The sequence below is a fragment of the Chaetura pelagica genome, unplaced genomic scaffold, assembly GCF_000747805.2.
Source record: "Chaetura pelagica isolate M959 unplaced genomic scaffold, ChaPel_1.0 scaffold74, whole genome shotgun sequence".
Taxonomy (NCBI): domain Eukaryota; kingdom Metazoa; phylum Chordata; class Aves; order Apodiformes; family Apodidae; genus Chaetura; species Chaetura pelagica.
Genome location: NW_009952982.1, coordinates 1,179,737 through 1,202,593, shown reverse-complemented (window position 1 = coordinate 1,202,593; position 22,857 = coordinate 1,179,737). Strand labels below are relative to the sequence as shown.

The window sequence follows — 22,857 nt, the reverse complement described above, 5'->3', positions numbered from 1 at the left end:
AAAGGACCACAGGAGTGGCTCTGGAAGAAGCTGTGAAGGTCCCCCTGCTTCAAAACCAGCCAAGGAGCCATTAGAGGGACAACAGATGTCCCTCTGTGATTAACATACGAAAGACCTAGTATAACACTTGTGCAGAGAAGCACTTGGGGGAAGAAGAGCTGTGCTGGAGGATGAGGGCGGTGCTGGTGGTTGGTGAGGAAGAAGGGGAAGAAGGTGCTCAAGCAGAAGTTTCCCTGCAACCCATGGTGAGATGGCAGCGGTCCCCCTGCACTCACGGAGGAACGTGAACTTGGCCAGTGGACTTGGATTTTGTGGCCAGAGGATTTGCTGCCTGTGGACTCCGGTTGCGTAGCTGTGGCAGACCCCAGTGCCAGGGGAGTTTGTTCCCGAAGCAGCCCGTTACTCTGTGGGAAGCTCAGGCTGGAGCAGCTCCGGACCTCGTGGGAAGGACTCATGAAGGAGAGGTTCATGGAGGACTCTCTCCCATGGGAGGGACCCTGTGGGGAAGCAGGGACAGACTGTAAGGAATCCTTCTTCCTGAGGAGGAAGTTGCAGCAGGAACCACCAGCCTGTGAACTGACTCTAAACCCCATCCCCTGTCCCCCTGTGCTGCTGGGGGGAAGGAGGGAGAGAAACCAGAAACAAAGTGATTTGGGTCGGGGAAGAAGGGATGGGTGGGGGTAACATACGCAAGCTGTGCTCATTGTGTCCTGTGTGTGTTGCGTGTGTTGTCCCTAACCATTCAAGTGCAGAGCTGTGTGGCTCAAAAAGGGAATGTACAAGTAAAGATACACATCAAGAGTACTTGAATAAAGCATAATGCTGGGTTCTAAATATTCTCTTAATGTGCAAGATATGTAATATGGAGCAGGGAAGAGTGGGAGAAGAGCATCCTATTTTGCCACGCTTGTAGAAGAATCCAGTTTTTTTCATATTGAGATATGACATCTAGCTTTATAAGTGTCAATTAATTACATTTTTGATTGTCATTATGAATTTGGATCATGAGGTATCTTTCAGTATCTGTCAGTTTTATTACTAGTCTGCGCTAATGCACAGCAATTAATGTGTTTGTGTTAATATGGACCAAATAACTCTCCTTTCTGTGGAATAACGTGAGATCTGAGACTCCTCTATTTTGTGACAGAGCTGTGAAAAGGCCTTTTTAAAAAAAGACCTAAAATACGTAATCTTATTTCTTTTCAATTGAGCAACACAGATTATTCTGATTTGGAACACAATATCATCCTGTTAGGCCTTATTCAAAGGGCCTCTGGTCCCTTTCAGTTTTGTGTTTTATTACTAGTCCATAGGATGGTTTTGGTGTTTGCAGGTTTTCTATTCCTGTTTTCAGTGGGGAGTTGTGGTTATTCCTTTTTCTGTCATCCAGGAGCCCAAGATAAAGCTGAATCTGCCACCTGAATTGAGGTTAACAAGCAGCTGGCTTCATCTAGTTCAGTAAGGGATGTGAAACTTCTCATAGTGATAACTACTTACCTGTAGCCACCTCTGACTTGTTACTGGGAAAGCTAATTAGCGCTGTGCTGTAGAGCACTGCCTTTGCTGTAGAGTCATGTCCTTTCTATACCATTCCTGTCTGTGCAGATGTGTTGAAGGCTCTTTGCTCTACTGACCCCTGCTTAGCTTGGGTAGGTGGTGCGCTGCCTCACTGAAATCTGCTTTCTTTCAGGGAGTGGATTCCCAATGTCCTGCCATGGATGATGACAGCCAGGATGAACTGCTGAACAAGAATGCTGCACTAGGCAAGGGCAAAAGACAGTGTGTTGTGCTCCTCAGTGAAACAGGTGAGTGCAGCCTCTCTGTGTGTACATATTCCTAGTTCTAGGTTGGATAACCTATTAGTTTAACCTCCAAAGAGAAGTAAAGATATATTTGTGACCGTTGATTTTTATTTATTATTTTTTTTCCCCTGACCATTTTTTTGGTTTGCTGACATGCTTCCCTTGAATTTCTCAGGCAGCTTTGATAGCACTGAGGAAATCTGTGGTTTCACTTCATATAGAACATCCTGAGCAGGAGTTCTGATATGTCCTTCATAATTCTGCCTGCCTGTCTGCATCAAATGGTATTTCCTCTCATATTCTTTTTTCTTTTTAAGAAAACAATGGTGGAAATAGCTGTGATTCAGAAGATGATACTGGAAGTGAGGAGGAAGATGATGGCACTGAGGAGGAGGGAGGTGAGGAGAACAAGGAAGAAAGTGAAGATGAAGAATTAGAAGGTAGGTCTGTTAATATGCATTAACAGGACTTATTTTAAAAAGTGGAGGAAGAAGAGGGTTGAAAGCTTTTCCTGCAGAAGTTAGACATGAAATGTAAATCCAGAGATGTCGCTGTGTCAGGCCGATGCCCAAATTCTACGATAATAAACAAGTAACATTCCCAGATTTCTGAGTTTTTAAAGCATGTGTGTATGCTTGAAGACTTACCAGCTAGCTGAAGTGGAGTAGTTAGAGTTAGTAGGAGTGATCTCTGCCCCAGCATGAGAAGAAAAGTCAACATTGCATCAATGGCTCATGCTATTTTTTTCATTTATGAAAAGCATGTTTGTTTGCTTTGGGATGAGCCTCTAAAGTGAATGTAGTGACAGCATGTTTTGGAAACAGATTACTCCTGCTGTTAGGCCTAGAGAGGAGAAAAGAAGACTTAACTAATTTTTCTTTGAAAAAGGAGTGTGGTTGTTACTTCAATTTGTTCATTTCACTGAAAACACACCCTGTAGATGCATGTACTTCTGACACTGCTGCACTCAAATTATTATTTGGGTAAGCAAAAGTTTTTTATCACATCTTAAAGCTTGTTAGGAAGGCAAGAGCAGAGTTTTCCAAGTTACTAGATAGACTTTGTTTGAACAGAAACTAAAAAATTGATGCCACGTGCCAAAAAGCTTTATTAATCTGTTTTTTAGAGTATTCTCTGCTATGTTGAGAAAGGAGAATTCAGTAGAGATGACAAAAGACAAGGGCCCCATTTTCATTATTAATAAAACCCTAAAGAATAACAGCTGCTCCACACCCCATCCTCCCCTCACCCCCCCAAAAAAAAAAAGAAAAGAAAAAACCTAAACAACAACAAAAACACAGACCAAAAGGAAAAAACCCACCAAAACAACAGAGTGGATTTTAGGTAACTTTTCACTGCTTCTTGAAAATGTAAACTTAATTCACAGGCTTTATAGAGAGATGAACAGACATCTCTTGTCTTTCATACTAAAAATAAAAACAACTTTTCAGCAATGTTTGCTGAGTGTTTAAAATTAATTTTATCCAAAACCAAGCTTCCTAAAGCAGTCTTCAGCTGGGCACCCAGATCCCTCTGCTCTCAAAATAATTATTTACTGGTGAAATATTTAATGTTCTGTTACGCAGGTAAGCATATTGCTGCTGCTTGTCCTCTGGAGTGTCTATTTAAAAAAAAAAAAAGAAAGAAAGAAAATAAGTTAGATACATTGTAACTTTATTTATAGCCTGCCATACCCCACTCTTGTTTTGATAATCTTGTTTTTCTGCTGTCTGTCCTTCTAATCTTGCAAGACTAGCCCCGTTATCAGGCTTTATTTTTCACCTGAGTAATCCATTGCTTTTTAGTGAAAGGATTTAGGGAAAAGAAAACAGCAAAAATTATTGCCTCAAACTGGAGAGGATGTGTTTTACTCTTTCAGTCCCATAAAATAAGCTTACTTTAAATTTTCTGTGAACTGGTACCTCATCCTACCCACCCTTTCTGCCCTCACTGCTGAAGCTCTGCAATACATGAGAGTTATTTTTCATCTCTCACTGTTCAAAGATTGTGAAGATGATGATGAAGAGGAGGAGGAGGAAGGAACTGAGTTCACTGTGGGAGGAATGACTGATTCTCTGAAATTAGAGCCACAAGGAAATGAAGCAAGCATTTCCTCTGATGAGGATGGTGAAAACTGCCCCATTTGCCTCAATGCATTTAGGGATCAGGCTGTTGGGACTCCTGAGAATTGTTCCCATTACTTCTGCTTGGACTGCATTGTGGAGTGGTCTAAGGTGAGATGTTTTGTCCCTGATGGGCTTCTGGTGTTCTCTGCTGTGTCCCCTCCGATCATGCTGTTCTGCTGGAATGAGAACAAAACACTGTATATTTGCTTTCTTAAGCTTTTTTATGCATACTTGGGTTTTGCTCCGTTTGGCATGATCCGTGTTTGTGAAGTGTGGATCTGTTTTTCTTGCATCTGTCCTGATCTGATCTGTTATCTGAAAGCTGTACCATCATAAGCAAGTGTGTTTCTAGGCATCCAAAATTATTCTTTTCATGTCAGGCCACCAGTTTTCTGTCTCTTTCTCTGTGTACATTTCTCTGTATATCTGTCTTTACCTCTTGAATTCTGTGTTGTGGGCATTGGATGGGGGCCTGTTGTGACAATGAACATTTAAACGTAAAGATATAAAATAATACTGAATAAATCAGCAGTTTGTTCTGAATTCAGTTTTCAGTCAGAATTCCTTGCAACCTAACTGTGTAGTTTCCATAGTTATAATCTACAGTGAGAAGTATAACAAAACTCACTGTGCATGCAGCAGTCAGTACCAGTAGTAATTAAAAAAAAAAAATATCACTCCTACTGAATATATTTGTAAGCTGTTTCTAGTCATTTATTTGGCCAAAAGTAAGAAAATGCCCAAGAACATGAGCACTATTTCAAGGAAGTTTTTGGAAGAACTTTGAGATTGTTTTGGCAATTCAATAGTTATTAAATTACTTTGTTATAATGCTTTTCTAAAAGTTAATATTTTCTCTGCTACGACAGGTTATTTGTAGACTGGGCAAGTCAGATTTAAGTACTTACAATGTCAAGACCAATAGCCATTAAAATGATGACTACATTAATTTAATGCTTATTACATTAATAATTAAATATTTATTTAAAAAAAAAAACCTAACCAAAGGATGTTGTTATTAACTCTATGAGGATTTTTTTTTTTTCCCTAGAATGCAAACTCCTGTCCAGTGGATCGAATCCTCTTTAAATACATCAGCATTCGGGTACATTTTGGTGGTAAAATCTTACGAAAGGTAAGCTTTCTACTGTAGCAAACAAGGCCATTTGCCACAAAATCACCTTTCAAAGGTTTATACTTCTAGCGTGTTTATCTGATACTTGGTATCTGGATTAATTATTTCTTTCTAAATTATTTCTATTATTTAACTATTTTGAGATTGCTTTTTAAGGAACTGTTACAGTTTTTCTTCCTCCTTAACCACATTTCCTGTGCTATTGTGTGTTGACTGAAGTGTGACAATTTCTGATGGCAAAAAGGGTGTTATCATATCTGCCTCTTTTGAGTAATGGACCTTTTATTCCTAGCTGTTCTGCATTGATAAGCCTGTCCATGTGGGAAAAATGCACCACATAATGGAAGTGGCATTATAATATGAATAGGAATAATTTATGTTATATGTGATCTCTTCCTCTTGTTTTGCTACCAGCTATACTGTGTTGTGGTTGAGTTTGTAAGGGGAGGGGGATACAAGGAAAAGAGTAGAGCTCTTAAAGGCACAGGTTGAGTGTGCTAGTAGTATCTCACAAAAGAACATTGAAGAGATGTCATTGTTTTTTGTTGTTATCAGAAATGTGTTGGTTTTCAGGGAACATTGAGGAGTTTGTTATTGTTTTCATGAACAGATGGTTTATTATTGAGTGCATTTTAACAAAACCGAATTACCATTTAAATCATGTGTTTCACTCATTCACTTTTATTTTGCTGCAGGTACTATTAATGTGACAATGGTTTTTAAAAGTGCTGTGTTTTGCGTAAAATGTCAATCCCTGTTTTATTTAGATTCCTGTTGAGAACACGAAAGTTCAGGGTAATGATGGAGAGGATGATCCAACCTTCTGTGAGGTGTGTGGCAGAAGCGACCGTGAGGATCGCCTGCTGCTGTGTGATGGCTGTGATGCAGGGTAAGAAAGGTTGAAATGAATACACCTGTATGTTTGCAGATGGCACTGTGGGGCTGGCTGGCGTTTGGTCCACATGCACTCTGGGATCTGTAGGTTGCTCCTTGTTGCTCTCTTCTGGCACATTATGTGGCCAGATTTGCATCTAAGTGCTTATAGTGCAGACATCCCCGTGATGTGATTGATCCTTTTCTGGTCATTTAGCATCATATATGTCAGAGTCCTTCACACATCAGTTCTGCAGACCACCGTATGTTTAAGTGATGAAAATGTTTATGCTACCCCTTGCAACATATGGATCATGGAGGGCAAAAACCGTATCCTTTATGTCTCCTTGAAAGGGGGCATGACTTGTCCCAGCTGACTGGGCACTAGTGCTGTGCTGGAGAAGTCCATTCAGTTTCATTACATTTTGAGGTGTTTTTTTTTATAGCCTCAGCTATTAAACAATTCCTTTACTCTTGCTTGCTTGTGTCTCTGCCCAACATTTTTTTCCCTCCCTCCTTGATTAATAAAATGTTTAAATATGGATATATGTGTAAGTAGAGGCATTGGATACAACTTTGGTCCTACAGTCTTCTGATAGAACTCAAAGCTCTTATACTGTTTAATCCATCTTGCAGTATTGTCAGTCGGATGTGAAAAGTAACTTCCAGCAAGCTAACTAGACATCTGGCAAGTTTAACATTGTCTTTGTGTTCTGTAGTATCTATATAGACACCGATTCAGCTTCTAGAGAAGAGACAAAATCAGGAACAGTAAATATTTTTAAGCACATTATCAGAACCTGAATTTAAAATACTTAACCAAAACTAGGTCTTATTTGAAGTAATGTCTTTTAGTTCTTTTTGAACTTTCATAAGCCTTACCTGAACTCAGGGTATTGCTTTAGATTTTTCCTTTGTGGTCTCAACAATTCCTCTAATTTATTTTTTTTTCCCCAAGTTTGATACAATTTTTTAAATTTTTATATTTTTTTCCTAAAATAAATTATTCATGAAAGCTTGATTTCTAGAGTTAGCACTTCCAGAAGAAGGAATTTGTGACCTTTACTAGCTCTCCATTGCTGAGATTAACTCGAGAAAAACATAGAATAGTTTGTTCCTAGCTTTATTCCTCTACATCCACCGTCTGACCTGACACCAGAGTGGAGATTTCATCAGTTATTTTTACCAACAATTCTGAAGTCATGGAGTCATCTGGTCTTTTAATTGCTTTTAGCCAGGCATCTCTTCCCACAGTATTTAAGCTGTGTGGTATAATGCTAATATCTTATAAATTTAAGTCATGTTTTAAGTAATAAGATCTTTCTGCATTGAAACCAATTTCAGGTAAGACTTGTTGGAATGTGACAACCTAACTTTCAGAGCTGTGAAATATAGCATTAAGCTTGGTATGAATATAGAAATGTGCACATCTAGGTATTTTAACAGTAGAAAAAGATTTAATTACATCAATGGTGTGACACATTAATGTGTGACTTCATTCAGGTTCTGGAGGAGCAAGAAGAGAGTAGCACTGATACAAAGACAGGTGTCAAGAAGGTGACAGACTGGGCTACGTACGTGACCAAAAATTCCTAATTTTTATAGATCTCATTTTTCTTACTATTTGTGAGGACTGAAACAAAAGGCAGAAGGGCCCTTGTGGCATCTACTCGTTCCCTAAAAAGTACAAGAAAAGTTTGAAATTGGTTCTTCCCTGCCAGTTGTAGAGCACCAGAGGTGTGTTGAGGACTTGATGACCCGTGTCTCTAGTCCTCAGTGGCATGCAAGTAATCCTGGCCAAACCACTGGGGCACACAGAGTCTTTGTGCCTGAGAGTGGATGGGTACAAGCGAGCTAGTAAATGAACCTGGGAGAATGAATGTAGAAGTAAAATAAATTTACTTAAAGGTTTGGGTTTGTTTTTTTTAAAAAAAACAAGTATCACCTTATCCTTGTATAAGATCTGGCACTGAGTTTTGTCATGTTGATTTTCTGTCTGATTAGGGTGGTTGTTGTTTGGGGTTTTTTTAGCTATTTAGGGGACTGTAGGTAGCAGTTGCAATATGTTCTCCAGTGTCCAGAGTTTTAGGGCTGAAAGTTTTTGCTTGTCAAGTGGGACATCAGGTGACTTCAAAACTCCAAAAGATTATTTGAAACGTATGTAATTAAGTTCTTGCTCTAAGTACTTTTGTTATGACTTTGGCCTGAACCTAACAATAGTACTTGTCAGAATACTACTTTAGGGAAATTATCTCATTTCTGGTAGCTGGCAGTTGGAAAATGAAATCTCCTTTCCTAGAGAAGGAAAATAATTTACAACTCTTAATGAGTTAATGAGCTAAGGCCTCCTTGGAACTTAACCTTGCAAGTCAGGTTAAGGATAATAGAAAGGGCTTTTTCAAATACATAGCTAGCAAAACTAGCAATAGAGGCAATATTGGCCCATTGAGGAATGAGGTGGGAGCCCTGGTGACAGAGGATATAAAGAAGGCAGAGGTGCTGAACGCCTTCTTTGCCTCTGTCTTCACTCCTGCAGGGTCTCCCTATGAGCCCCAGATTCATATAGCCCCAGAAGAAGTCAAGATAGAGGAAGAGTTTGACATGGTAGATGAGGATTGGGTTAGGGATCAGTTGAGTAATCTGGACATCCATAAATCAATGGGTCCAGATGGAATGCACCCAAGGGTGCTGAGGGAGCTGGCGGAGGTCATTGCTAGGCCACTCTCCATCATCTTCAGTAAATCATGGGCAACAGGTGAGGTGCCTGAGGACTGGAGGATAGCAAATGTCACTCCAGTCTACAAGAAGGGCAAGAAGGAGGACCCGGGTAACTATAGACCGGTCAGCCTCACCTCCATCCCTGGAAAGGTGATGGAACAACTTGTTCTTGTGACTATCTCCAGGCACATCAAGGACATGGGGGTCATCAAGAGCAGTCAGCATGGTTTTATCAAGGGTAAATCATGTTTGACTAACCTCATAGCCTTCTATGAGGAAATTACTAGGTGGATAGATGATGGTAGAGCGGTAGATGTGGTTTATCTTGATTTCAGTAAAGCATTTGACACCGTCTCCCACAGCATCCTTGTGGATAAGTTGATCAGGTATGGGTTTGGTGACCAGGAAGTGAGGTGGATTAGGAACTGGTTGAAAGGAAGGAGTCAGAGAGTTGTAGTCAATGGGGTAGAATCTGGTTGGAGGTGTGTTACTAGTGGAGTCCCACAAGGGTCGGTGCTGGGACCGGTGTTGTTCAACATCTTCATCAACGACCTGGATGAGGGTATAGAATGTACCCTCAGCAAGTTTGCTGATGACACTAAGCTGGGAGGAGTGGCTGACACACCAGAAGGCTGTGCTGCCATTCAGAGAGACTTAGATAGGTTGGAGAGTTGGGCGGGGAGAAACATGATGAAATTCAACAAGGGGAAGTGCAGAGTTTTACATTTGGGGAAGAACAACACCATGTCCCAGTACAGGTTGGGGGCTGAACTGCTGGAGAGTAGTGTAGGTGAAAGAGACCTGGGGGTCCTGGTAGACAGGAGGATGACCATGAGCCAGCAATGTGCCCTTGTGGCCAAGAAGGCCAATGGCATCCTGGGGTGTATTAGAAAGGGTGTGGTTAGTAGGTCAAGAGAGGTTCTCCTCCCCCTCTATTCTGCATTGGTGAGGCCACATCTGGAGTATTGTGTCCAGTTCTGGGCCCCTCAGTTCAAAAAGGACAGGGAACTGCTCGAGAGAGTCCAGCGCAGAGCTACGAAGATGATTAGGGGAGTGGAACATCTCCCTTATGAGGAAAGGCTGAGGGAGCTGGGTCTCTTTAGCTTGGAGAAAAGGAGACTGAGGGGTGACCTCATCAATGTTTACAAATATGTAAGGGGTGAGTGTCAGGGGGATGGAGTTAGGCTTTTCTCAGTGATGACCAGTGATAGGACAAGGGGTAATGGGTGTAAATTGGAGCATAGGAGGTTCAAGGTGAATATCCGAAAAAATTTTTTTACTGTAAGAGTGACAGAGCCCTGGAACAGACTGCCCAGGGAGGTTGTGGAGTCTCCCTCACTGGAGACATTCAAAACCCACCTGGATGAGTTCCTGTGTGATGTACTCTAGGTGACCCTGCTCTGGCAGGGGGGTTGGACTAGATGATCTCTCGAGGTCCCTTCCAGCCCCTAAGATTCTATGATTCTATGATTTATTGCAAACATCATTTTTCAACTTCATCTTCATAAGTCTCTGAAAGAGACCTCATCCTCTAATGTGTACTGATCATGCAAGAAGGACATGATATTCCATTTTGTATTAATAATTAACATAATTTAGTATAAACATAGTATCATTTTGACAGTAACTGTAAATTGAGTTTATAGCAGCATGCTTGGAAACAGGTTTGAAAGACACAATCAGAAGTTGAAGTGATGGAAGGTGGATTAACAGTTGTAGTTTCTCTGTGGTAGGTGTTTGGTTTTTTTTGTAGTGCTATAAAATGAGATTAAAGCATGAGATGGATGGATGTTCCTTCCCTTCCCTTACTTTGTGGCCAGGCACGGAGATGCATTACCAACCCGAGAATTTTGGCATGGGAAGTTAAAACAGAGAGCTTCACTTTTTTCTTATTTAAGAGTTAAACACTGTACTAAATGAGAAATAACAATAGGATTTCCCCTTTTAGATAAAGAACAAAGTTAGTCCTAGAAATGCTGCTCATTTGAAGCTCAAAGAACTTGGTCTAAGCAGTTGGTTTTCATTTACTTAGTCTGTTTTAATTCTCTTAAGCAGTGTAACTTGAACATGAGTTGCTTCAAAAATTCAGTGCTACTAAGATATGCCTCTTTGGCTGAGTTTTAGTTGCTGAAAGTGGGAAATTTTACAAAGCTCAGGTTAGGTATTATTGAAAGGCTCTCCTGAGTAGCATCTCTGTACCTGGATGGTGAGACTGTTGAGTCTAGCTGCTCCACCTGCTGGGTAGAGAACATTTCAAAAGGCCTACCTAGGGGAGCATCATCCTCTCTTCTTTCCCTTGAGATCTGATAAGGACAAGCATGGTTCTCAGTCAGATGGTGTTTGGAAGCCAGTGTGGGTAGCCTCTAGTCCTGCAAGCAGCTGGATGAAGCCAGTGACTGACCAGTGCTCTGCAACCTAGTTTGTGCAGTTAGGCACAAATCCTTGTCACCAGTTCTCTTAATCATATCTGAGATGAAATGTGCGTATTCAGTGTAACAAGGCATTGCAGTTGACCTGTGTCTAGTCATGCAAAGTGAAATGTTTGTAAGTACCAGTAATGTTAATATTATGTTGGTTTGCAGGAAAGATGATGTTTCCTGATTGCCTATCTCCCCAGCATCTCACTGCTTCTTCCTCTTTGTTACTCATCAGTTTTGGCTCTCCACATTTCTTGCAGCTTGAGTTCAAATGGCAAATGATACACCACACGGAAAGGGAAAAACTCTCACTTTTCTGAGCTTTTTTGAGCCTAAAGTGATCAAAATATCATGTAGCATTGACCCTAATATAACTCAGGTTGCATTGTTTCTCAAGATTGGTAGCAGATGCATGAACCATAGTTTCAGGCTTCAGAAAATGTGTTTGCCTTATGTAGCATGCTCTCTTCCCTTGATAAGGAGCATGTTGTTTGATTTTTTTAAATTGCTGGTCAACATTCAAGGACCACTTCTTGCAAGCACAGGATCAGAGTGTCCCAATGGTTAGGAAATCTAGTAAGGGTGCTAGGAGACCTGCATGGTTAAAGAAGGAACTACTGGGCAAACTTAAGTGGAAAAGGAAAATCTATAGATCATGGAAGGAGGGGCTGGTCACTTGGGAGGAATATAGGACTGTTGTCAGAGGATGTAGGGAGGCAATTAGGAAAGCTAAGGCCTCCTTGGAACTTAACCTTGCAAGTCAGGTTAAGGATAATAGAAAGGGCTTTTTCAAGTACATAGCTAGCAAAACTAGCAATAGAGGCAATATTGGCCCATTGAGGAATGAGGTGGGAGCCCTGGTGACAGAGGATATAAAGAAGGCAGAGGTGCTGAATGCCTTCTTTGCCTCTGTCTTCACTCCTGCAGGGTCTCCCTATGAGCCCCAGATTCATATAGCCCCAGAAGAAGTCAAGATAGAGGAAGAGTTTGACATGGTAGATGAGGATTGGGTTAGGGATCAGTTGAGTAATCTGGACATCCATAAATCAATGGGTCCAGATGGAATGCACCCAAGGGTGCTGAGGGAGCTGGCGGAGGTCATTGCTAGGCCACTCTCCATCATCTTCAGTAAATCATGGGCAACAGGTGAGGTGCCTGAGGACTGGAGGATAGCAAATGTCACTCCAGTCTACAAGAAGGGCAAGAAGGAGGACCCGGGTAACTATAGACCGGTCAGCCTCACCTCCATCCCTGGAAAGGTGATGGAACAACTTGTTCTTGTGACTATCTCCAGGCACATCAAGGACATGGGGGTCATCAAGAGCAGTCAGCATGGTTTTATCAAGGGTAAATCATGTTTGACTAACCTCATAGCCTTCTATGAGGAAATTACTAGGTGGATAGATGATGGTAGAGCGGTAGATGTGGTTTATCTTGATTTCAGTAAAGCATTTGACACCGTCTCCCACAGCATCCTTGTGGATAAGTTGATCAGGTATGGGTTTGGTGACCAGGAAGTGAGGTGGATTAGGAACTGGTTGAAAGGAAGGAGTCAGAGAGTTGTAGTCAATGGGGTAGAATCTGGTTGGAGGTGTGTTACTAGTGGAGTCCCACAAGGGTCGGTGCTGGGACCGGTGTTGTTCAACATCTTCATCAACGACCTGGATGAGGGTATAGAATGTACCCTCAGCAAGTTTGCTGATGACACTAAGCTGGGAGGAGTGGCTGACACACCAGAAGGCTGTGCTGCCATTCAGAGAGACTTAGATAGGTTGGAGAGTTGGGCGGGGAGAAACATGATGAAATTCAACAAGGGGAAGTGCAGAGTTTTACATTTGGGGAAGAACAACACCATGTCCCAGTACAGGTTGGGGGCTGAACTGCTGGAGAGTAGTGTAGGTGAAAGAGACCTGGGGGTCCTGGTAGACAGGAGGATGACCATGAGCCAGCAATGTGCCCTTGTGGCCAAGAAGGCCAATGGCATCCTGGGGTGCATTAGAAAGGGTGTGGTTAGTAGGTCAAGAGAGGTTCTCCTCCCCCTCTATTCTGCATTGGTGAGGCCACATCTGGAGTATTGTGTCCAGTTCTGGGCCCCTCAGTTCAAAAAGGACAGGGAACTGCTCGAAAGAGTCCAGCGCAGAGCTACGAAGATGATTAGGGGAGTGGAACATCTCCCTTATGAGGAAAGGCTGAGGGAGCTGGGTCTCTTTAGCTTGGAGAAAAGGAGACTGAGGGGTGACCTCATCAATGTTTACAAATATGTAAGGGGTGAGTGTCAGGGGGACGGAGTTAGGCTTTTCTCGGTGATGACCAGTGATAGGACAAGGGGTAATGGGTGTAAATTGGAGCATAGGAGGTTCAAGGTGAATATCCGAAAAAATTTTTTTACTGTGAGAGTGACAGAGCACTGGAACAGACTGCCCAGGGAGGTTGTGGAGTCTCCCTCACTGGAGACATTCAAAACCCACCTGGATGAGTTCCTGTGTGATGTACTCTAGGTGACCCTGCTCTGGCAGGGGGGTTGGACTAGATGATCTCTCGAGGTCCCTTCCAGCCCCTAAGATTCTATGATTCTATGATTTATTGCAAACATCATTTTTCAACTTCATCTTCATAAGTCTCTGAAAGAGACCTCATCCTCTAATGTGTACTGATCATGCAAGAAGGACATGATATTCCATTTTGTATTAATAATTAACATAATTTAGTATAAACATAGTATCATTTTGACAGTAACTGTAAATTGAGTTTATAGCAGCATGCTTGGAAACAGGTTTGAAAGACACAATCAGAAGTTGAAGTGATGGAAGGTGGATTAACAGTTGTAGTTTCTCTGTGGTAGGTGTTTGGTTTTTTTTGTAGTGCTATAAAATGAGATTAAAGCATGAGATGGATGGATGTTCCTTCCCTTCCCTTACTTTGTGGCCAGGCACGGAGATGCATTACCAACCCGAGAATTTTGGCATGGGAAGTTAAAACAGAGAGCTTCACTTTTTTCTTATTTAAGAGTTAAACACTGTACTAAATGAGAAATAACAATAGGATTTCCCCTTTTAGATAAAGAACAAAGTTAGTCCTAGAAATGCTGCTCATTTGAAGCTCAAAGAACTTGGTCTAAGCAGTTGGTTTTCATTTACTTAGTCTGTTTTAATTCTCTTAAGCAGTGTAACTTGAACATGAGTTGCTTCAAAAATTCAGTGCTACTAAGATATGCCTCTTTGGCTGAGTTTTAGTTGCTGAAAGTGGGAAATTTTACAAAGCTCAGGTTAGGTATTATTGAAGGGCTCTCCTGAGTAGCATCTCTGTACCTGGATGGTGAGACTGTTGAGTCTAGCTGCTCCACCTGCTGGGTAGAGAACATTTCAAAAGGCCTACCTAGGGGAGCATCATCCTCTCTTCTTTCCCTTGAGATCTGATAAGGACAAGCATGGTTCTCAGTCAGATGGTGTTTGGAAGCCAGTGTGGGTAGCCTCTAGTCCTGCAAGCAGCTGGATGAAGCCAGTGACTGACCAGTGCTCTGCAACCTAGTTTGTGCAGTTAGGCACAAATCCTTGTCACCAGTTCTCTTAATCATATCTGAGATGAAATGTGCGTATTCAGTGTAACAAGGCATTGCAGTTGACCTGTGTCTAGTCATGCAAAGTGAAATGTTTGTAAGTACCAGTAATGTTAATATTATGTTGGTTTGCAGGAAAGATGATGTTTCCTGATTGCCTATCTCCCCAGCATCTCACTGCTTCTTCCTCTTTGTTACTCATCAGTTTTGGCTCTCCACATTTCTTGCAGCTTGAGTTCAAATGGCAAATGATACACCACACGGAAAGGGAAAAACTCTCACTTTTCTGAGCTTTTTTGAGCCTAAAGTGATCAAAATATCATGTAGCATTGACCCTAATATAACTCAGGTTGCATTGTTTCTCAAGATTGGTAGCAGATGCATGAACCATAGTTTCAGGCTTCAGAAAATGTGTTTGCCTTATGTAGCATGCTCTCTTCCCTTGATAAGGAGCATGTTGTTTGATTTTTTTAAATTATTTTTTTACTTAAGATATCATATGGAATGCCTTAATCCACCTCTGAGTGAAGTCCCTGTAGATGAATGGTTCTGTCCAGCCTGTGCCCCCACGGGTGTCAGTACTGCTGCAGGTAAGGTTTTGTGGTATGCAAAGTAAGTATTTTTCGCCTGACTTAGATTATGAGAAGCATGTGGTGTTTTGAAAAGATGTTTAACTTCAGTTTTTATCTAAGTATCTGTTTTGATAGGCATTCTCTCTTGAACTTAGAGTTGACTTGAACTCTTAACTGATAAAAGGATCTGATTGGTTTAAGGAAGGGAATACTTATCTGGTGATTTTTTTTGTCCAAAGTTCTTGAAATGCTTTCACCTATAGAAAGACAAGTGACCTGGGCATCTTTTCTTTCAAGATACGCATCATGTCAGTGAAGAAGCCCCCGTGGCTGATGTTATTCCTACCACCAGTAGGCTACGCCCTCATGTCCGAACTCGAGCTATAGCCAGAACTCGGCAGAGCGAACGAGTTAGGGCAACAGTGAACAGAAACCGGATAACAACAGCTCAACAAATTCAGGTACATGCTAATGAACTTCTGGAAGGACCTTGTGGAAGAGCTGAAATAAGTCCCCTCTTAGGTAGCTCAGCTGTCTCAGTTGACTGACCATAGCACAATAGTTAGTAGTTATGGAGTTATTTCAAATTGAGATGTAGAACATGTGCAAATTGAGTGCGGCATACAACCATGACTCTCAGTTTTGCAGTCTGCAATAGCTTTCTGCTGAATCTGCATTTTTATCACCTTGGCAGTTAGCAAAATTATGTGTTTATTCCCAGTGGCTGTTTGTGCACCACCTGTTTTTTTAGTATGCTTTTTTTTGCAGAGACAAGGCATGTTTGGTTTGCTTCTGTGTATTTGCTTGTTTGCCCTCCTGCACCCCTTCCCATAGCACTAGAACCTGTTGGCCACCTTCAGCCAAATTGAAGAGAAAAATTTAGAATTTTTAAAGTTTCTGTATTTGTGAAAATCACCCTCTTACCAAAGAGAAAAAAACAGATTCTAATGTCCTCAGTGATGTGGCAATGTGAGTTCAACCATGTTAACAGGTACCATAGAATCTATGCAAGAAAGTCTCCCAAACACACAGGGGCCCCCAAATCCTTGAAATGAAGATGACTGCAGTTGGGATGCTGTGGCATGTTTCTGTTGGTTGGAATAATTATGATCCTTTAGATAACAATTATTATCCTGCAAACTAAGAACTTTCAAATTTGAGTGTATCCTGCTTGCTTTGCCCTCTGGCTTTAGCCAAAGCAGTCTACCTGTTACTTGCATAAATATAAAAACCTTAAATTGTACTGGAGGATATGGTGATTTTAGTATGGAAGCAGAGCCTGTAAATAAATTGTGTAGGACTAGTGATATGTTGATTTGTTTTTCATTAATGCTGCTGTTGATTTCAGTAGAAATATGTGAAACATTCTACAACTTTTGAAAGGAAGAGAAGGATTTGATTTGATGTAAAGAAAATAATTTTTCCTCTGGGGGTGGTCAACCATGCAAATAGGTTGTTGGGATGTTTTTTGAAATCTCTGTCTTTGGTGGCTTCCAACACCCACCTGAAGTAAGGTCTAACCAACCTGGTTTGAATGCAGTGTTGACCAGCAAACAGAAGTCACACCCTTCTGAGGGTTACCCCAAGGTCATGTCTGACCTGAATTGTTCTGTGATTCTATGAAAATAAATTTGGTATCATCTGACAATAACAAACCTTTTTGGTTTTGATTTTGTTAAGTCAGGGTTTTTTTCAAAGATAGGAAAATATAGAAAAGAGGGAGAAGGAAAGTCTGGATAAAATGAAGTATTTCTTCAAGTTAGTTGGCTGTGGATTTCAGGTTGAGTCTGCTATAAAGGGTCTCCTTGGAGTGTGAAATGCAGACTGGGAAAAGACTGAACTGTAGATAGGAGATCAGGCAGATTAAGTTTTCCCTTGTAACCCAGTTGTAAAGGTCAGGTGAGAAAGAAAGGAAATGCACTTGAGATTTTGAAGTGCTTCATCTTCCATGAGCTATACTTTTATGTTCTGTAACTTCAGGCAAATAAAGGTAAATACAAGCTTAAGGGAAACAAAACAAAATGCCTAAATCTGGGGGGAAAAGTGGAGGTTTTCCATTATATTAACCTTCCTTCTGATTGGGAAGAAGGTCTGCTAATTAGCTCCCCAGAATTTACATTTTAAGTTTCTTATCAAAATCATTGTAAGTGAGGAGAAGAAGCAAGGGGAGAAATTTATAGCACATCCCAAATTATCTGAATTACAGCTGTAAGTAGAGTTTGAAATAGGTGCCATGAAAAAAGATCTAGCTTGCATGGAGTTTTTATCATGTTTTTTTCCTGTTTAAAGGCCTTCCTATAGTGCTTTAGCAGTCCTTAAATTCATTATGTCCTCCATGCTGAAGGTCATCTTACTTGGCTGCCAACCACTGTCTCCAAACCCAGGCCTTTTTAATTTCAACTTTAAAATAATTAATAAAATCAAAAAGCTTGATGAATTATTTGATACATTGCTGCTATGCAATGACATCTTAAGTTGTCAGGCCTGTATGTGGGAAAAAGTAACTGTAAAAGAGTATGTTTTGAGGTGAAAGGCTGTGTTTTTCTTTATTTCCCTACCTGTTATTTTAGAAATAGTGTGTAGATGAGAGATGTGGTGGCTGGGGACTTCACTGCTGCATAGTAGTGCAAGCCTGGGAGCCCAGTGCTTCCCATTCAGGAAGCTACCTCCACTTCTCAATCTGCAGAGGTCATTACACACTATACCTAGAAAGGCACTATTACTTATTTATTCCCTTTGTCTTTGACTCAAAGTGCATTTTATTCTGGCTCATACCTTGAGTTGACTGAAGCTTCATTCAATTGGTTAAGGAGTTGTCCTCAAAGCATAGAGAGATGCTGATTTCAGATCCCCAGAAAGCTTTATTACTCGGGGAGACAGTTTGTTTTGTAATACATCTGTTGTTCCATAGGTGCCTAAACTAGTGGTGGTGATTAACTAAATGCACTATTTTAAGTCCTTTGAGAAAAGTAAATGTTTAAGATAATGTTCAGGGCTTTCCTTACTCCATCCTGTTCTCCAAATCAGAGAACCTTATGGAGTATTTATAGGTACCCATGATACTTTAAACAATGGCATTCTAATAAAAATATCTCAGCAAAATAGTTTGGAAGCTAACAGAGAAGCCTGGTGAAATTACTTTCATAGTAAGATGAAGTGAAGCATATATTTCTGTTGGAGTATCCTATTTTCAAGCATATTGCAGATTTAAGCTTATTTGCCACTGAAGGGTACTCTAAAGTCATTCTTCTCTAGTGTTTGTGCCACATGTGCATTTTGTAAATGTACAAGGATCTGATGCATATGCTTTAGCAGAAAGTATAGGGAATAATTGTACCATCACATGGCATCTTCACATCTGCTATGCTCATACAAAACTCTATCAGTTCTTGATGCATTGAGTTGCTTGAGGAAAGAAGAAGGGGTAGGGAAGATGGCAGGGGGGTTGGACTAGTTGATTTTTAGAGGTCCTTTCCAACCTAAACCATACTGTGATTCTATGACATTTTAGAAGTATGGTTGGTGTGGACGTGGCCAACTTCAGCTGTTCAGTGAAGCCTGCTCTTAATGTCTTTCCAACCACAGGAAGGAACAGGCCTATGCTGTGTTTTCCTTGCGAGGAGGCTTTGAGTTCACATTCTGAGGCTAGTGGTTCAGAACCCATATGCTTCAAATTTGTTTCTTTTAAGTGTGGTTGACCCTTAAATATATAGAGGAAGGCTAATGTGAACCTTGTAGAAGCAGCCCATGATTATTGCGTTGAAGTGATGCTCTCAAGGGGGAATCATGCCTGCCATTTAGATGAGTTCTCTGATGTGTGTGTTTGAAAGCTGCCTTTGGACACGTTTCACAAGATTAGGTAGATCTGACCTAAAGAATGAGGAGTTTAAAGTGTGGGACCTGTACTATGTAGAGTTTTCAGTCTTTTCTCATTGCTTTTTGCTTCGTGGTGAGCCCAGAGATCAGTTAGGTGGATTTGGAAAAGTTCTTAAGTGACCTGTTTAATTGAGGAAATGTCAGTCTTCGGGATTGTTCTCCTTTAGAGTCTGAGTTAGGCTATCCATGACTTACAATACTGAGGGAGGCTGAAGAGCAAGGTCATGTTCTCCTCAGTATTACAGCCAATAGGTGAGAAAGGTGGCATAATTGCTTTACTGGCAGCTTGGTGACGAGTGTTACTTTTTCAAATCGCAAATCCATTTTTCATCAAAGGCTTTTATAACTAACTTGTTGCTGACCTTTATATATGTGTATTGTGTAACTTCTAATTCCCCACATAGCATGTGCCAAGGTACTTCATGTCCTCGCTTCTGGATGAAACAATTGAGGCAGTTGTAGCAGGCCTAAACACAGCCGTGTACCAGCGTCCTTTTACACCACGGGCTCCTACAAGGCAGAAAAAAAAAGGTAAGAGCAGGAGACACCTTCTGTGGTTCCCTTCTGCAAGAATAAAAGTTTTGGGAAAATAAACCTGAATTACATAAAATACTCCAGATCACCTGTATGCTGCCACAGTTGTGCAGCTACAGAAGTATACCACATGCATATTCTTCTTTCCCCTTACTACTTCTGCCCAGAAGTGTCTGGGCCCAGAAGTGCCCAGAAGTACTTTTAAATAAATCCTAATGTTTTCACTTTTTTTTACTCAGCTGTTTTGTACTGTTGCAGTACATGTAGGTCTCTTGGAGGGAGAGCGGAGTGAAAAGGGGAGTACAGGGTAAAATGCGTTGCATGCTTAGCCAGATACCTGGTTGTGTTTTTGTCCCATCAGGTAGGAGGAAGAAAGTAGGAGGCAAAAAAAGAACTCCAGCAAAATCATCTTCTGGAAAGAAAAGTTCAGGGACACAGCTGAAGAGACGCAAGTGTCTGATAAAGAAGAAAAGGGGGAAAAAGAGGAGAGTAAGATCACATGTGAGTTTCTGCCAGTGTGTCAGTATCTGACATGTTTCAGCCATCTGTAAAAGCGTTGTAACATGGGATTCAATGGGAAAAAAATAGTCTTATAACAATATCACATAACTTTTTTTCTGGTGGGAGTATGTGCAGGATGTGTCCCATATACTCCAGAAAGATGCTGTATGTGGCAACAAATGGCAACTTCCAGGCATGCCTGCTGGGTTTGCTTACAAATCCCTTTGCCTGAACTGCAGGGATGACACTGTAAAGCATTTCCCGCAGACTTTGTGTAATGCCTTGCCATTTAGCTGCAGTGTTTACTCGGTATTGATGCAAGCTCATTTAAAATTGCCACCACCTATTCCTTCTAATAGGCTGTGGATGTTTGTGTCTGTGTTGTTGCAAACCTAGTTAATCAGCCATAAGGGCTCTCAAAATCCTTTTCAGTTATGGATAGTGTTCTCCTGTGAACTATACTGAATACTGTGCACCAGCTTGACTTTGGTCCTCAGCTACCTTAACTAGAGTTTACATTCCACAGCCAGAACTGTCACTCTTGCTTTTAATAATGAATTGACAATTTAGAATTACATTAAAGATTTTTAGAAATGTATCTGATCTCTTGAATCTGATATATGTAGCCTCTGTATGAAGTGACATGTAGGCCATAGCTAGAAGTTTAATAAATACCTTAAATATAGACAATTGATGCACATTGTGTCTGCTTTTGATAGTAGTAACCTGATGACTGTACTTAGCCTTAGAGAAGAATTTGGGACTTTAGATCCAGGGTACATGCATGCCCTGACAACCAGCCAACCCAATCTCTATCTGCTCAGGTGAAAAATGAGGTTACTGCTCGTTCCCGTATTGCAAGAACGCTTGGTCTTGGTAAACCTCTGCGTGGGGCCTCACTTCCTTCCATCTACAAACCAGCAGAGCCCTCACTTGGCCTGATGAGATCAGATATTGGTGCAGCTTCTCTGTCTGTGTTTGGCGATCCATATGAGTTGGATCCTTATGAAAGGTAAGATTGTGATGTTATGATCAGAGACCTGATAATTTCATGCATCTATTGTTTTTCTACCGACCCAGCCTTGGCCACCTGAATGCAGGAGCTTTTAGTAGCTACTTAGAGGAGCCACGCCTGGGGCCTCTCCCCTGCCATAATTTGTTTCACTCTTAAGCTTCAGATTTTGGGGAGAGTTCATTAAAACATAATTGTTGATTAAATTTAATTTTCCACAGAATGTCTTTTTGGTAATTTCATAAAATGAAATTGCCCTTTTAATATTTAAAAACTCTACATATAAATCTCTGCTAGCTAAGTTACCCTGTTCTATTTATGTAGTACCAGAAAATAAGTATATTGCACAAATCTTTGATGTATCATAATAAAACAAATTATGTGTTTTAACCATATCTGTCCTAGTAGTATTATCCACTTCATCTATTTGACATGAAGGACATTCATACAATTTCAGGGTTCGTGTGTGTGTTTTACCCACAGTAATGAAGAGGTTCCAGCAAATCTAGATTCACCAGTGAGCACCAAAAGGAGAGTTCTCTCCCAGTCAGCACTAAGGTCTCACTGTCCTGTAGCTAGACCTGTTTCTGTGGGACTTCCCAGGTAAAAATCCATCAATTTATTTATTTTATTTTTATTGATTGTCTAATCACTCTAACAAAAGAGCGAACTGGTGACCACCCTGGTTTAAGTCTTTTCTGACCCTCAGTATTTTGAACGTGTGTGTGTGTGTGCATGCCTGTGCTTGTGTAGATTAATAACCACAGCATATTATGCAATAATTTTTTTATATTGATGAGCACACACATTATTTCATAAAGCTCTAACTGTTGCACTAAAATTTCAAATTGGTATTTCCACCCTGATCTGGCTCTTCCTACTTTCTGTTTTGGGATTGTTTGTAACCTCATTAATGTGTTTTAAATCCCAGTCTCATTAAACTTTTAAAAAACTGCTTCTTATTTGAGAGATCCCTGGAATCTAACTGCACATCCAGAGGATGTCCCCACCTCACTCAGATCCTCTGCCATTTGTTGGAGCTCAGAAAATTGGGAGAAAACTTTGTTTTATCCTGCAATATAACAATTGCTTTGCTGTCTGACAGATGAGTGTGTGTGTGCGCACATTGTGTGCCCGTGTCTGCTAGGGCCAGGGACCATTGCTGGGTGCCTCCCGCTGGCAACCACAGTGGGTTTTCAGGACTGGGGTGTAGGACACAGTAGAGAGGGGTAGAACACAAGGAGCATGAGCATGATTAGAAGAAATGGGATAGGGAAAATGACTAAGGCAAGTCCAGCAGGGTCACAGAGAACTACAAGGCTGAGGGAACTGAAGAACAAGGAGAATTGGGGGGAGCTCATATTAAAGTTGGGAGAGGTTTACGTGACTGCCCTCTAGTGCATCTGAGCCGTGGCAAATGTTGGTTTCTAGGATTAAAATATTATATTTCTATAATAACTTGGAATATTTCTGTAGCTGTCTTATCTCAATCCTGAAGGAAGCCTTTCAGGAAGCTTTCCATATCATCAGAGTTATTTGAGTAGAACATTTTTTAGAAGGCAGAACTGTTTAGCTGAAATGTACCTTTTGTAAAGTCTTTATTTGCCTGTGCTACAGTAAGTTTCCTCATCTGACCTGGGAAGCCAATTTTTTTTAGCCTTCCCATTATGTCTTTCTGTTGTATTACAGGTTTTTGGTATGTTTTATGTTTGGAGAGTTTCCTTGTTGTCATACA

General features: G+C 41.0%; 1 protein-coding gene across 1 annotated transcript in view; it reads left to right on the top strand.

The window, feature by feature from the left end:
- The first annotated feature begins 1,714 nt into the window (after positions 1 to 1,714).
- The window catches only part of PHRF1 (PHD and ring finger domains 1), a 29,848-nt gene continuing 8,705 nt past the window's right edge, over positions 1,715 to 22,857 (top strand). Inside the window, exons 1-11 of the mRNA XM_009996441.1 lie at positions 1,715 to 1,805; positions 2,120 to 2,242; positions 3,807 to 4,036; positions 4,980 to 5,063; positions 5,831 to 5,952; positions 15,120 to 15,217; positions 15,497 to 15,660; positions 19,480 to 19,606; positions 19,971 to 20,098; positions 20,935 to 21,122; positions 21,606 to 21,725. Of these exons, the coding sequence (XP_009994743.1) occupies positions 1,715 to 1,805; positions 2,120 to 2,242; positions 3,807 to 4,036; positions 4,980 to 5,063; positions 5,831 to 5,952; positions 15,120 to 15,217; positions 15,497 to 15,660; positions 19,480 to 19,606; positions 19,971 to 20,098; positions 20,935 to 21,122; positions 21,606 to 21,725 (1,475 nt within the window). The remainder of the gene's footprint in view (positions 1,806 to 2,119; positions 2,243 to 3,806; positions 4,037 to 4,979; positions 5,064 to 5,830; positions 5,953 to 15,119; positions 15,218 to 15,496; positions 15,661 to 19,479; positions 19,607 to 19,970; positions 20,099 to 20,934; positions 21,123 to 21,605; positions 21,726 to 22,857) is intronic.